Genomic DNA, 14,772 nt, shown 5'->3' with positions numbered 1-14,772 from the left:
CGTGTGAACACACACACGGGACACACCCAGAGCTGCACACACACACATGCACACACGACACACATGTAAACATGGGCACACACATGAACACATGAGCACAAGCTGGGTCTGTGGGAGCACTGCCTGGTGGCCCTGGAGCCTGGGCAGGACTCAGGACTTCCATCCCCATCCCAGATCCAGAGGGACTCATCCCACCATAGCTGTGTGTGCACGACCATGTCACCATCCACACACACACTCAGTTTGGGGGATCTTTTGCCCCTTCTGCCCCTGCTGGCCCATGGCAGGGAGCGGTGAGAGCCAGGGCCGGGTGCCAGGGGCTTTCCCCGGCGGCTGAAAGGGGCTTTGTGCGGGGCCGGAGCCGCGTCTGCCCGGCCCGGCCTGGAGGGGGCCTTTGTGCCAGGCACGGCAGTGCCGGGAAACACGGCGGGATGGATCCAGGACGGGCACGGGGCCACCGCCAGCCCTGTCCCCTCCCAGCCACGGCGGCCTGGCCACAAACTGGGACGTGGATGGGCCTTGGGGACAGCCCATGCAGGGGATGGGCGTGTTTTGGGGCACCGGGGTGGGTGCCCGGAGAGGGAGCTGGGGTGAAGCTGCGGGGCAGGGGGGTCCCTGGGATGCTGCTGTAAGGATGGGGACAGGGACAGGGATGGGGACAGCCTTGCTGCTGGCAGCAGGTGGCAGCCGATGGCCGGGAAAAGCTCCTGCCCTCTGCGGGACGGGGACACGTGGCCGGCCCGGAGCCACCTTCGCCGGGCCACCGACAGTGGCCAGTGGGAAGGGCTGTGGGAGCAATTTGGAAGGCCCCAGAGCCACTGGAGACAAGACTGGTGGGACGGGGGCAGATGCCACATCCCCCTGGAATGCCCAGAAGCTCCTCGTCCCCAGCCAGCCCCGTGTCCCCCCAGCTGTCCTGGGCCGGTGTCACCCGCGACAGGCAGGGCTTTGCCCACAGTTTGGGGGCACCCACACATCCCACGGTGGCGCTTGGTGTCCCCAGCCAGAACGGTGGCGTCCCTGGGGACACGCGCTGTGTGACAGCCCTGCTGACAGGGGCCCTCCACCCCTCACGGGGAGACAGAGCGGGGGCTTTGGGGTCCTCTGTGAGCCCCCGCTGCTCCCCAGGGATTGATCCTCTCCCGGCTCCCACGCAGCGGGATCAAAGCACGGGAAGCTGCCAGTGCTGGCGGCCGCGGGAGGCAGAGCTGGGCTCTCCCCCCTCCTCCTCCTCCTCCCCGGCCCCCCCTTAATGAGACAAACGAGCTGCGAGTGTTAATGAGAAGCTTCCAGGCGGAAGAGGACAGAGGTGAGAGGAGCCGCTGCCAGGCAGGGAAGGGGCAGGAGGAGCCGGTGACCCCTGTTCCCGGGGGACAGCGGCACACCCGGAGCTGTCCCACATCCCGCTGCTGCTCCTGCCACCCGTGGTCACCTTTTCCAGCCCAGCTTAGCTGGGAGCTGCTCCAGAACCCCAGCTCCTCCCACGGGAGCTGCTGTGGGAGCCCAGAGAGGGGAGCAGGGTTGTGGGAGGGGGCTGGGGGGGCCCAAAGAGGTTGGAGGGCTGTGAGAGGGGCTTTAGGAACCAAAAGGGGGTGCAGGGCAATAGGGGAGGCTGTGGCTTTAGGGGGTGTCAGGTCGTGAGAGGGGCTAAGAGGGCACAGAGGGGACAGTGCTGTCCTAGGGGAGGCTGTGGGGGCCCAGAGGGGGTTCATGGGGTTCTGAGGGGTCACTGGCCAGAGTTGGCACAGTGAGGGAGTGGGAGCAGGCCTCGTCCAGCCTGGGGCTCCCTCTGCACTGCTGCACCCCCAGCTGAACCTCAGATCCTTGCAGGAGCTCCTGCCCCATCAGCTCCTGGGCTGGGGGGGCTCAGTGGAGCCTGGGATTTATTTTGGAAGCCCCCAAAGAGCTGTGGGGGTTGGGGGGACACAACAGCACCCCAAAAACCACCCAGCCTGAAACTGTGCTGTGCCTGCACCGGCACTGAGAGTGGCTGCGTGTCCTGGGGACACGGGGGGTTGACATCCCAGGGTGGCCCTGCACAGCTCCAGACTGGCAGCAGATGTGACCCCAGGCTGCCACGTGGATCTGCTGGATGCCTTGGCCCCAGTGCCAGGGCTGTGCCCTTCGGCCCTGAGCTGGGAACTGTGCTCCCCAGGGGCTCTGTCCATGTGCTCCCCTGCTCCTGCTGCAGACCTGCCAGTGGATTTCAGTCCCAGCACACAGAGGCTCTGGTTGTCACTGCAGCCTGGACCTGGTGCTGCTTGCAGGGAGCAGTCCAGGTGTCTGGATGCTTTTCCAGCAGCTCCCAGCTGCTCATTGGTGGGTATTGGATTCCTGCCTGCCACAAATCCCTGAGCTGTGCTGGAATCCTGCCCTGCCCGCTGCTGGCTCTGCCTCCCCACAAACCAACCACGTGTTGGTGCGGACACGGGAGCAGTGCCCAGCTCCCAGCACCTGTGAGACAGCTCCAGTCCCTGCAGGGGCGGTTCCTGGGGGGGCTGGGGGTGTTATAGGGTGATGGGGGAGGCATGTTTGGTTCTCCTGGAAGATTTTTAGGGATCCATCAGGGAAGGCAGGGAGCAGTACTACCACAGGTTGGTGGCTGTGTCCCCCCTGGCCTGCACCAGCCCTGGGCTTAGCACCAAGGGCTCGGCTGGTACCTCCCTGGGGGTTCTGCAAGGTCTGGGGGCTGAGTTGGGGGGCAAAGTCCAGAGGGAGAATCAGGGCTGGGGCTGCCTCCATGTGTGGGCCCTTTTGGACTCTGGGCAGGTGTGTTGCCCTTTAGGGACCCAAACAGTCCTACTCACCCCTTCACCAAGTGTGGGAGGTGCTGAGTGTTTCCTGTAGCTCCGTCCCTTCCTGCCACATCCCTTCCCTGGCTTTGCTCCTCGTGTCACCTCCGAGTGTTTGGCTCATCCTCCTGAGCGCAGATTGTGTCCCCTGCAGCCACCCTGGGCTCCCTGGAGGGCCCTGGAGCCTGGAGGAGGCTGAGGAGCTGCACTGCCCCAGCCTGGGAGAGGGCTCCGTGCTGCCCCTGTGCTGTCTGCCTCAAACATCAACTCCTGCCTCTGCGCTGAGATGGGCGAGTTCAAAACAGCCCGAGAACCAGAGACATTTAATCACCAGGCTTGACCTAAAAAACATTTTTCCTTTTGAAAAGTCGAAAGCCAAGAAGAACCGGTCAGAACACCGGAGATTTCCAAGAGCGCCCTGGAGGGGAGGCACTACAGCCTGGCCGGTTTCCTGAGCGCCCACCAGCAGCAGCGGCCCAGGTGGGCGAGGAAGAAGACGCCGGTGATGACCCCGAAGCCGATGCCCACGGCCCTCATGACAAAGATGGACTCGGGGTCGGCGGGGCTGCGCCGGCGCTGGACCGGGAAGGTGACGCTGAGCCGGAACCCCGCCACCATCTGGCCGTCCCTCCAGCAGAAGTAGGTGCCCCTGTCTCTCCTGCGCACCCGCAGGATGTGCAGGTGGTTCCCGTGGTCGATGAAGACCCTCATGCCCTTCCCGACCCCCACGAGGTACTGGGAGCGGTAGAGCCGGAGCGAGTCCTTGTCCCAGCCCACGGTGTGCTCCGGGCGGGCCCCCGGGCAGGCGATCACCAGGTCCGTGCGGGAGGGCTGGCTGTGGTACTGGATGGGCACGCGGGGCACGTCGGGCTTCTCCCCGAACCTGTAGACGATGTTGGAGATGGACCGGACGCCCTCCTTGGGCTCCTCCCTGGGCGGGCAGGGCGCCAGGCAGCTCCTCACGGCCACCTCGGGGCTGCGGAGGCGCAGGAGGCGCGGGAAGCGCGCGGGCACGGCCCGGGAGCCGCAGGACGTGACGTTGGGCAGCGAGGTGCGGTAGCGGGGGCTGAGCTGGGCGCTCTGCACGTAGCACAGCCCGATGCGCCGCTGCTCCCCCCGCACCCCGCAGCGGTCGCAGCCGCTCCAGTCCCAGAAGGTGGTGAAGAGGCTGAACTCCTCGGCCGCGTAGTCGTCCTGCACGTGCTGGCCGCTGTCCAGGAAGGCCACCGCGATGCGCTCCGTGGGCTGCACGTCCACGTCGTAGCCGTAGAAGAGGTGCCCTTCCTTGGAGCCGCACAGGTAGTGCCCCGAGTCCCTGCCCTGCGCCCGGAACACGATGAGGCTGAACATGCGGATGCTGAAGCGCTTCAGGAGGTCGCTGCCCGCGCGCACGTGGCTTGAGTCCAGCACCGCGGTGCCGTTGAAGTCCGTCAGCACCGCGGTCTCGCGGCCGCGCAGGTTCTTCTGGAAGTACCAGACGACGGAGGAGACCTCCTCGGGCTTGCACTTGCAGGGCAGCTCGAAGGTCATGTCCGCCAGGTAGGCGACGTTCTCGAAGGTCAGGAAGGCGGGGCACGCCGTCTTCTTGAACACGTCCCCTTTCTTCTCGATGGCGAAGGCCTGCAGGGCACCCACCAGGCAGAGGAGGACGGTGGCTCCCAGCAGGCTCGGCCCCATCGCTCCAGGCCGGCTCTGCTCCGGCAGAACTCACCCAGCACAGCCAGGGATGTGCTGGGAGCCACCCCCTGCCCCGGGACAGCCTGGCCTCTGTGACACCCGCTCTGGAACATTCCTGCCCTCAGCAGCTCTGGAGCCCTGTCACCTGTGTCCCTGGACACGGCGGAGCTGTGATGGGAACAATGGAACTGCCGCCATCTTATGGAATCAGGGGGTCACGGAATGGCTTGGGTTGGACAGGAGACCATAAAGATGATCTCACACCAACCCCCCAGAGTAGAGGAGGACCATCCCTTCCCTCACCCCTCTTTTGATGCACACCAAGGATGCACTTGGCCTTCGGTGCTGCCAGCGCTCGCTGCTGGCTCCTGTCCAGCATTTCCTCCAGCAAAGCCCCCAAAGTCCTTCTCTGCAGGGCTGCTCTCAGCCCTTCTCCCAGTCTGTGCTGATGCCTGGGATTGCCCCAGCCCAGGTGCAACCCCCTCCACTTGGCCTTGGTGAACTTGGTCAAGTTGTTGTGGTCCCACTTCCCAAGCTTTTCCAGGTCACCCTGCATGTCCCCGTCCTTCTGTCATGTCACCTGCCAGCGTGCTGAGGGTGGGCTCTCCCCCACTGCCTGTGCCGGTGATGAAGAGGCTGAAGAGCCCTGGGCCCAAGGCAGACCCTGAGGGATCCCCCTGCTTGTCACCAGCGTCCCCAGGACACGGAGCCACTGCCCACAGCTCCCTGGCACCCCCACCCAGCCAATTCCTGGATGTCTGGGCAGGTGATGGGCACTGGGACACAGCAGGGAGGCCCCAGACTACGGGGTGCACAGGCTGGGAGGGGACAGAAGCCTCCCCTATGGCCCTGCACCCCTCCGTGAGCCCCCAAAGCCGCTCGCGGAGGGCTCTGCACCCCCTTTACGCCATCAAAGCCCCTCTCACAGGGCCCTGCACCCTCTCCGTGCCCTCCCAGCCCCTCAGGCACGCACTCCAGGCACTTACAGACGCTCGCTCTCCCTCACCGTGCCCCTCCCCGGACCCCGTTCCCTCAGACATTGAGACCCCTCCGCTCCCGCCGCCGCTTTTAAATGGGCCGCGAGGCCCCGCCCCGCGTCCTGATTGGTCCCGCTCCGCCTCCCGACTCCCCATTGGCCGCACCCCGCGAGCGCCGCGCGGTGCCTCATGGGAGCTGCAGTCCCGCGGCCCGCGCGAGGCACTACGGGATCTGTAGTTCAGAGCCCTCTGCGCCCCCTGCCGGCCGCTCCCGGCACTGCGGCGGGGCAGAGCCACGGGGGCCCGGGGGGTTTCGGGGGGGTCCTGGAGGGTCCCGGGACCCCCGCGCTGGGCCTGTGGCCCTTCTGCTCGGGGCTGCGGCCACAGCCCGGCCCCACCGCTGCCTCCACGCCTGCAGATGGGATTGGTGCTGGGGAACAGCACCCACTGCCAGGGTTTGGGGCACACACACACACACCTGGGGACATGGACACACACCTGGGGACACACACACACACCTGGGGACATGGACACACCTGGGGACACACACACACCTGGGGGACACCCCCCGTGTCCCTAGGGCTCCCATCCTCTGACCCTACCCTGGCCACCCCAAATGTGCCCACTGGCCCTGGGCACCCGCTGTCACCTCTAATTGGGTCACATCCTGCCCATGCCAAGGCAGCGGGACCGGCGCGTGTGCCCGAGGGTCCCGGTGCCTCTCTGTGGCCTGGCCGTGTCCCCCCCCTCACAGTGGCGATGCTGTGTCCCCTCCAGGAGGCCACCCAGCCTCTGGGGACAGGGACGTGGCAGTGGTGGCACCCCCAGTGTCCTCAGTGGAGGTGGCAGAGGGCTCACAAGCACCTGGAGCCAGGAAGCCCCTCCTGGCTGGGTTTGGATGAGCCAAGCAGGGCCTGGGGGGGTGGTGGTGGCAGAAGGACCCCATCCCCATGGCGGGGGACACCAGGGACACAGACAGCAGACGGGGAGAGGTCACAGCTCTGCTTTACCATGTTGTCACCCCGGGGGGGGGCAGGCCGGCGGCTCCCCCCGTCCCCCAGTGCAGCCCCCCAGCCCGGGGCCGTGCGGGCACTGCACGTCTGTACATCGGGACCCCCCCGTCAGACCCCCGGCACCGCCCCGGGGAGGGGGAACAGCGGGGATGGGGCACCGGGGGACAAGGGAGGGTCAGCCGGGTGGGGGGGTTGCAGTGGGGCAGCGCGGGGGGTCCCCCAACCTTTTTTCGACCCCTTCCAAACCCTATGAAGCCCCAAGCCCTCAGTTGGCAGCCGTGGGGTGAGGTAATAGGAAAAAGGGCGTTTGGGGCACCGCGGGAAGCCGAGAGCACCGGGCAGGGGGGACCCCCGGGCAGGACCATGGCAGGGGGATGCTGGGGGGCTGGGCGGGAGCGAGGGGAGGCCGTGGGGGCTGTGGGGCAGCAGGGAACTGAACCACGGCACAGTGGACGCCGTGGGGAGGAGGGGTCGGAGGTGCCGTGGGGCTGAACCGCAGCACGGGGATGCTGTGGGGCTGGAGGGGTCAGGAGGGGTACCAGGGGCGATGCCGCGGGGCTGGGGGGGTCAGGAGGGGTGCCGGGGGCGATGCCGTGGGTCCAGGCTCAGTCCGAGTAGATGATGAAGCCGGAGAAGGTGCTGTACTTGTTGTTGTTGCCGCCGTGGGCTTTGCCCCCGTCCAGCTTGATGAACACCTCGTCCCCCGCGTCCAGGTGCAGGATGACGCTGTTACTCGCGTAGTCGTAGTTCTGGTCGGCGTCCTGCGCGATGGCGCTGGCCCGGACCTGCCCAGGGGACACCGCGGGACCGGCTCAGGGCACGCCCCGGTCCCAGCTCACCCGCAGCCAGGGGATTGCACCCCCCTGGATCCCCACCCGTGGATGAACAGGTCCCGCATGGACGAGGCTGCTCCGGGCATCCCCCAGAGCCTCTCCGTGACCCGAAGGGCACAGATAAGGGACCATCTCTGGGTGTGGGTGTGGGACCGTGGCACGGACGTGGTGCTGTGGCACTCGGATTCGGATGCAGGACCACAGCTCTGTGTTCTGATGTGGGACCACAGCTCCGACATGGGATCCCGGATCTGGGCTGGGATGCAGGACCACGGATCACTCATGGGACCAGGGCCCACAGACAGGACCCCAGCTCAGGGACAGACCCCAGATCCAGAGTCAGATGTGGGACCACATCTAGGACACAGGACCCCAGCTCCCAGTTCAGATGTGGGACCACAGCTCCAACGTGGAACCCAGATCCAGGTTTGGATGAAGGACCCCAGCTCAGACACAGGACTCTGGCTTTGGATTTGGATGCAGGACCATGGCTCAGACACGGACCCCATCTCTGGATCAGGACACAGGACCGTGCCTGGGACACAGGACCCCATCTCCCGGCCCAGCCCCAAACCAACCCCCTGAATCCCGCACATCCCCCAGTGCTTCCCACCAGCTGCACAAGGACCACGAGCGTGTGGAAAGGCTGAGCTGAAACCCCACCAGTCCCCCCACCACACGGACTCCAACCCGCTGCGGGGCAGGGTGCTCCCCCCACAGAGCTTTCCTGGGAGCCGGGAGGTGCCGGGAGGTGCCGGCAGAGCCGGAGGAGCCGTCACCGCCTGGAGAAGCGGCTCCGCGGCTGGACCCGCTGCCGCTGCAGAATTCTTTGGGTAATCAAATCTCCGCCGGCGCCTCGCGGGGAGATCGCGGCGCTGGGTGACAGTGACAAGGCGGCTGGTGAAATCCCCAGCGAAATGCAGAAGCGCTGCGCCGGGAGAAGGTGCCGCTAATTACGACCGACCAGAATCGGCTCTTAATTGGCTCGCGCCGGGCGGGCAGGCAAGCACCGGGCTCCGGGAGCAGCGGGAACGGGAGGGCTGTGCCCACGGAGTCCTGTTCTTTGCCCCGCAGGACGGGGGTCCTGGGGTCTGCTGCTCCTCCCCGAGCCCACGGGCAGCGCTGGCGTGGTCAGATGCTGTTAACTCTGGAACCTACTGATGGCCCGGCTGGGGATCCCACAGGGTTTGCTCTCACCCCACCCAGCCTCGTGCCGCCACCAGGACTGTCCCCCTGTGTCTGCCCCGCCACCACGAGCGTCCCCATCCCCGGGGAATCTCCGTCGGTCCCAGCACCGCAATCTCCAGGGGACGCTGCCTCTCCCAGGGAAGAGGAGAGGGGAAGAAGCCGGAGAACCAGGAAAAGCTGGGTTTGGTGCCGGGTTCTTGCCACGGCCCCCCCTCGCCCGTGGCAGCCGGAGCCGCCCGGTGCCATCCGTCTTCCCTCGTTAAGGAGCCGCCCCGTCACCGCTTGCCTGCCAGCCCTTCCCTAACCAGGCAAGATAAATGGCAGCGCTGGGCCCGGGCTGAGCCGCTCCCGGCACCGCGCTGGCACAGGAGGGGGGGCTGCCACCCCCCGCCCCCGATGGCCTCACCCCCCTCGTCCTGCTCCGTGCCTCAGTTTCCCCGTGGCACAGCCACGGGGTGGGAGCCACGGGGGTGACGCAGCCCCAGCCCCGACTGTGCTGTGCCCGCTGCCCCTCACCCCAGTGACAGCGCTGGGGGTGTCCCCGGCCCTGGGGACACTCTGGGGTGGTCCCCGAGGGGGTGGGCTGTACCCAAGGGCTTTCAGGGGGCGATGGGGGCAGCGAGGCGCTCCCATGTCTAGGCCGAACCACTCCCAGTGACACTTGGGGCCTGGGGCATGCCCTGTGCCCCACGAGCCGTGGCCACCATGGCCCAGGATCCTCAAGGTGTGGCAGCAGGTGCCCCCCCAGGCCCCCAAGTGCAGTAGTAGGTGCCCCCCAGGATCCCCGGGCACGGCCCCGGGAGCCCTCCAGGACCCCCAGACATGGTGGTGGGTGCCCCTCCCAGCACTCCTGAGCGCAGCAGTGGGGGATCCCCCTCCAGACCCTCTGGGCAGGGCAGTGGGTGCTCCTCAGGGCCCTTGGGTGCAGCAGTGGGTGCCCCCCTGGCCCCCAGGCAGGGCAGTGGGTGCCCCCAGATTGCCCTGTGTGCCCTTGGGGACTGTCCCCACTGGGGTCCCCTGGGGCTGTGACCCTCCCTGAGCCATGGACAGCCCTTGCCCCATCACAGGGATCAAAGCCATCCCGGTGTCACCCCCATGTCCATCCATCTGTCAGTCCATCCATCTCCTCCCTCCCGCTGCCCCTTCGCCTCAGCTACGGGCTAATACAAATAATAATTAATGCTAATTAACCACCAGCAGCAGCTCCCCTGGCTCTCATTAACTCCAGCCCTGACACCAGGGTGATGGGCTGTCCCCAAACCGGCAGCATCCAGAGGAAATTTGGGGGTCAGAGGGGGCCCCCCAAGTCCTGACTCCCTCCAAAGGTGCCGGATCAATGCTTATCCGCAGGCTCCCCCCAGCCTGCCAGGGCAGGGATGTTTTGGCAACAAACCCCTAAATAACCCCATTTCTAAAATTATTTGGGGCATTTTTGGGGGGGAACTTTGCCACGGATATCGGCACGGCGATGCCCTGTCCGTAATTACCAAGCGGTTAATTAAGCTGCATCACCCGCCCGAGCGCGGCTCCTCTCGACCAGGGGCTCCACAGCTCCCGGCCATTTATCCAAGAACATCGGTACCCCTCAGAGCTGGAGGGGTGGGGAGATTTGGGGTGGCCCCCAAATATGTTTGGGGGAGGCAAAAGGGTCGTGGTGAGTTTTTGGGGTGCTCAGTGCTGAGTTACACGGATGCTGCTTGGGAGGAAGAGCCAGGGGTGCCAAGCGGCGCTGGGACACCCCAAAATTTGGGGCTGCAGGGTGGGAGAAGACAAAAAAAATCCCAACAGAAGGAAATTTGAGCTGTTTGAATGGAGAAAAGCTGCCGAGCAGCTCCTGCTCCCGCTCAGAAGGGCTCGGAGCCGAGGGGTGAAGCTCAGTGGCTGTGACAGGGCGCCTGCCTACCCCCACCCCCCGCGCTGCTTTTTGGGGTGAAAACTCAGTTTTGGGTTAATTCGGGGTCCCAGATCCTCGGGATAAGGATGCACCGCAGGGGGCGATGCCGGGGGCGGCGATGGGAAGCGGGAGCGGGGTGGGACGGGATGGATCCCGGTGAGGACGCCGGGCTGCGGTGACATCCAGGGAATGGAGCCCGGGTGACAGCTCGGGGGTCACTGCCGCGTCTTGTCCCTCGAGTCGTGGCCGGAGGGGGAGGGGGGGACCATGGCATGGGAAAGGAGCACCTGAAAACCGCGGGGGGGGCAAGGCTGAGTCTTGGGATTGGGAGGTTCAGCTGGATGGAGTCGGGGGGATGCGGGAGAGGGGAGGGGGAAGGAAGGATGTGTGTCCCCCCTCGGTGTCCCCACACAGCCCGGTCAGGGGTGGGGACATCTCCCCTGGCACAGGAACTGCAGAACCAGCTCTGGGCTGGGGGTGCAGCCCCCCCCAAAAGCGGGGCAGGCGCTGCCCCCCTCGAGGCCACCGCAGACATTGTCCCTGTTCCCTCCCCCGGGACCCCAGCGGGGACAATGGCACGGCCGGGGGGGAAAGGGGGGCAGGGCACCCCGGGGATGCTGTGGGGGTGTCCTAAGGCACCCCAAGGCACAGCAGGACACATCTCCAGGGCCAAGGAAAGGATTGAGGGGACCCCTTGGGGATATGTCAGGGCGGGTGGTGACTGTCCCCAGCGCTGGGACAGGGATGGGGCACTCGGGGGAGCGGTTTTGGGGATGGGAGGGGCTTGGGGCACCCTGAGCACGTCCCTGTCCCTGGGAGAAGGATGGGGCACCCCAGGGGTGCTCCTTTGGGGCAGCGAGCAGGACAGGGCACCCCGGGGGGGGCACTCAGAGCCTGTCACTGGGAGAAGGATGCTCCCGAGGGAGCATCTCCGGGGCTGGGAGAGGGACGGAGCACGCTGAGGATGCAGCTCCAGGGCTGGGAGCTGGACAGGGTGCACCCAGAGTCCTCCATGTCCCTGGGAGAAGGACGGGGCACCCCAGGGGTTCCGTATCCACGGGCAGGAGATGGATGTGGCACGCTGGAGACGCACCCAGAGCCACCAGGAGAGGGACAGAGCATCCCGGGGGCACATCCCTGGCAAAAGGACAGGGCATTCCAGGGTGCAGCCAGAGCCCATCTTCACCCCTGGGAGAAGGATGAAGCACCCCAGGGGTGCATGTCTGTGGATGGGAGAAGGCTGTGACCCCCCAGGGATGCACCCAGAGCCCATCATTGCCTCTGGGAGGAGGATGTGAAACCCTGGGGAGGCATTCCCGAGCCTGGGAAAAGGATGGGGCCCCTGGGGAAGCGCACAGAGCCCATCATCAGCATGGGAGAAGGATGTGGCACCCTGAGGGTTCGTCCCTGGGGCCAGGAGAAGGATGGAGCACCCACCGGGTGCATCCCTGGGGTCGGGAAAAGAATGGGGCCCCCCGGGAAAGCACCCAGAGTCCACCATCAGCACAAGGGAGAAGGATGTGGCACCCTTGGAGGCGCATCCTTGAGGCCAGGAGGAGGATGGAGCACCCAGAGGATGCATCGCTGGGGCCGGGAAAAGGAAGGGGCACCCCGAGGAAGAACCCAGAGCCCTTCTCCGGTGCTTGCGGGGGCAGCATCGCTCCCGTGGCCGCGCAGGGAGCCGGGATGGGCAGCCCTTACCTGCCCGTTCTTGCAGAGGTCTGCCCACATGCTGGTGCCGTCGCCGCCGCGCATGAGGACGTGGTAGGTGAAGAAGTAGGTGCCGGGGATGGCGCAGGTGAACTTGCCCGAGGCGGCGTCGTAGCTGTTGCCCAGGTTGGTGACCACGTCGTCGAACTTGAGCACCTCGTAGCCCTCGTGGGGGTTCTTGAGCCCGGCGTAGAAGGCGACCCTGGGCACGGTGCTGTAGGTGGCCGCGCTCACCGCGCCCGTAGCCCCCGGCCCCGGTAATCCCGGCGGTCCCGGTCTTCCCGCTTCCCCCGCGCCCCCACCGGCCCCGGCGGCCCCGGTTCTCCGGGCGGTCCCGGCGGTCCCGGTTTGCCCGGTCTGCCCGGTTTTCCTTGCGGACCTTGCACCAGCGTGGAGGGCGGCGGGAGGGGGCCGCGCTCGGCGGGCTGCGGGGGGGCGGCGGGGCCGTAGGGCTCGCAGACCATCCGGCAGGTGCCCAGCATCTCGTAGCGGCCGTCGGCCCCGGCGGAGCTCACCAGCACCGGGATGAGCACCACCAGCACCAGCACCATCACCACCCCCGCCGCGGCCGCCAGCAAAGTTTTGCGGCCCAGGCTGAGCCGCCGCCCGGCCGGGGCGCGCTGGCGCCCGGGGGAGGGAATGGTGCCGGCGGGGGGGAGCAGGGCGGCGGCGGCAGGGGGGGCTCGGGGCGGCGGCGGCGGCTCCGTGAGCTCCGCTGGCTCCGGTGCGCCCCGAGCCGCTCGGGACACGCCCACCCCGCTCGGGACACGCCCACCCGGCCACGGCCACGCCCACGGCCACGCCCATCCATCCCCGGACGCGGCCGTGGTCGGTGCTAACCACGCCCAGGACACGCCCCTGCCACGCCCACCCGCGACTGCCGGTGCTCCGTGGGAAGGGAAACTGAGGCAGGGGGGTGGATGGACCCCGGGTCCCACCCTGACGCCCCCACCAAGATGTCGGGACCCTTCGGTCACCCCTGGCCACGCCCTGTCCCCACGCGATGCCACCCCCAACCCCGAGCATCCCTCGAGCTGGGGACACCCCTGGGACCTGTCACCTCACCCTAACCCTAATCATAACCCCAACCATAACCCCGCTAAGGGACACCCACGCGGGATGGTCCCCACGGCACAGCCAGGGGCCGTCCCACCTCCCTGCCTCAGTTTCCCCTCCCTCCGCGCTCTGGAGAAGCCCCACACTTTGGGAAAGCCCAGGTGACCCCCACGTGGCCCGAGCATCCATCGCGGTCACCCGCGGGGTCCGTGGGCTGGGGTGTCACCGCTGGTGGCACAGGCCACGGTGACAACGGGGCAGCCGCGGGTGCCACCGCGGGGGTGGCCGGGCAGCCCGGGGGCTGAGCCCCGGCGGGCTCATGACATGGGGACACGCTGCTGCGCCCGCTCCGTCGCCTGCCATCTCCATCAGCCTCGGCGGGGACAGCGGGACGCGATGGCAAGTGACAGGCGCCGCCAGCGCCGGGGGTGAGCGAAGGACGCAGGGAAGGCGGGGGGGACACGGACACACGGGCGGAGAGCAGCCCGGGGGCCACTCCCAGTGCCGCCCGCTGTGGCCCCGGGTGACAACACCGAGGTGGCATCAACCCTAATGGCACCTATGAGGTCCATGGGGTCATCGCCCCCCCCCCACAAAAAAAATAACACCCACACTGGGAGTGCATCCCCTCTTCCAATGCCACACCTACGCAATGTCCCCAAACCCCGGGGGACACACGGGGCACAGACACTCCCACCCCCCTAAAAGAGGGGGGGACCAAGGGGACGCTCGGCAGCCATCGATCGCCCCCGCGTGTCCCCGGGCTCCCGCGGAGGCTTTAATCAGCGAGCACAAATCAATTAGCTGCCTTTAAGGAGGCAATTATTCCTGGGGGCATAACGAGACTGGGGGGGGGGAGAGTATTTTGGGGTGGGGGCACTGCCAGCACCGTGCCCCCCCCCCCTCAAAGCTGTCACCATCATGTCACCAGCTGCTTTCCTGGTTCTGTTCTCCATCGTTATCATCGCCCCCCCCCCATCCCCCCCGCTCCTCGTTATCTTTCTTTTTAACAAGCGCCTAAAAATACGCCGCGGCGAGGTCACGGGCTGCGTGAGTCACCGCCGGCGCGGGGACGGGGTGGCCCGGGTGGGCAGGGGGCTCTGCATGGGGACAGGGTGGCCGTGGCGGGGTCACGGAGGGTGGGACAGACATACCCTGGTTGCATCAGGCCACTCGTCTCAATCGGAGGGTCAGGGGACATCCCTGGTCTCGGCCACTGCATCCTCACGGCGGGGACACAGCCCCAGGTCACCTCATCGCTGCGGGACATTGGGTGGCACGACCACCACCCCAGGCCACCTCGTCACCCTGGGCAACCCCGTCCGCGTGGCACGGCCACCACCCCAGGCCAGCACGTCCCCAGCCCCGCTGCGGAGCCGGGACAGCTTCAGCACCGCCTCGGGACGGCAGCGGGGGGAGACAACGCCCCAGGTGACACCGGCTGGGCACCCTGAGGTGCTCCCTGTCCCCAGCCCTGGCATAGGGAGGGAGGGGCTGCAGTGCAGCCCCCCCGAGGCAGCTCCATCCACCTGAGGATGGACAACAGAGTGGGAAAGCTCCAAAGAGCCATGTTTGGGAGCGCAGGGGCAGGGAAAGGGATGAAGCTGGGAGATGGCAGTGGTGACTGTGGTG

General features: G+C 66.9%; 2 protein-coding genes across 2 annotated transcripts; both read right to left on the bottom strand.

The window, feature by feature from the left end:
• Positions 1-3,224: 3,224 nt before the first annotated feature.
• FAM187A (family with sequence similarity 187 member A) lies at positions 3,225-4,469 on the bottom strand. Its single transcript, XM_050327558.1, has one exon. The coding sequence runs from the start codon at positions 4,467-4,469 to the stop codon at positions 3,225-3,227; it is 1,245 nt and encodes a 414-aa protein (XP_050183515.1).
• A 1,992-nt stretch (positions 4,470-6,461) lies between these two features.
• On the bottom strand, positions 6,462-12,751 carry C1QL1 (complement C1q like 1). The gene is given in 3 exon segments (XM_050327563.1): positions 6,462-7,244; positions 12,076-12,384; positions 12,387-12,751. Coding segments are annotated over 3 exon segments (738 nt in total). The 5' UTR covers positions 12,636-12,751; the 3' UTR covers positions 6,462-7,064.
• Between the last annotated feature and the right edge of the window lie 2,021 nt (positions 12,752-14,772).

Source organism: Myiozetetes cayanensis, unplaced genomic scaffold (genome assembly GCF_022539395.1).
Source record: "Myiozetetes cayanensis isolate MyiCay16 unplaced genomic scaffold, myiCay2020 scf34, whole genome shotgun sequence".
NCBI lineage: Eukaryota > Metazoa > Chordata > Aves > Passeriformes > Tyrannidae > Myiozetetes > Myiozetetes cayanensis.
Note: the sequence above shows the minus strand (reverse complement) of the source record. Positions and strands in the feature narration are given on the sequence as shown.

Bases quoted from the DNA above. Each gene is read 5' to 3' on its own strand.
- FAM187A (XM_050327558.1), bottom strand. From the start codon at position 4,469: ATGGGGCCGAGCCTGCTGGGAGCCACCGTCCTCCTCTGCCTGGTGGGT.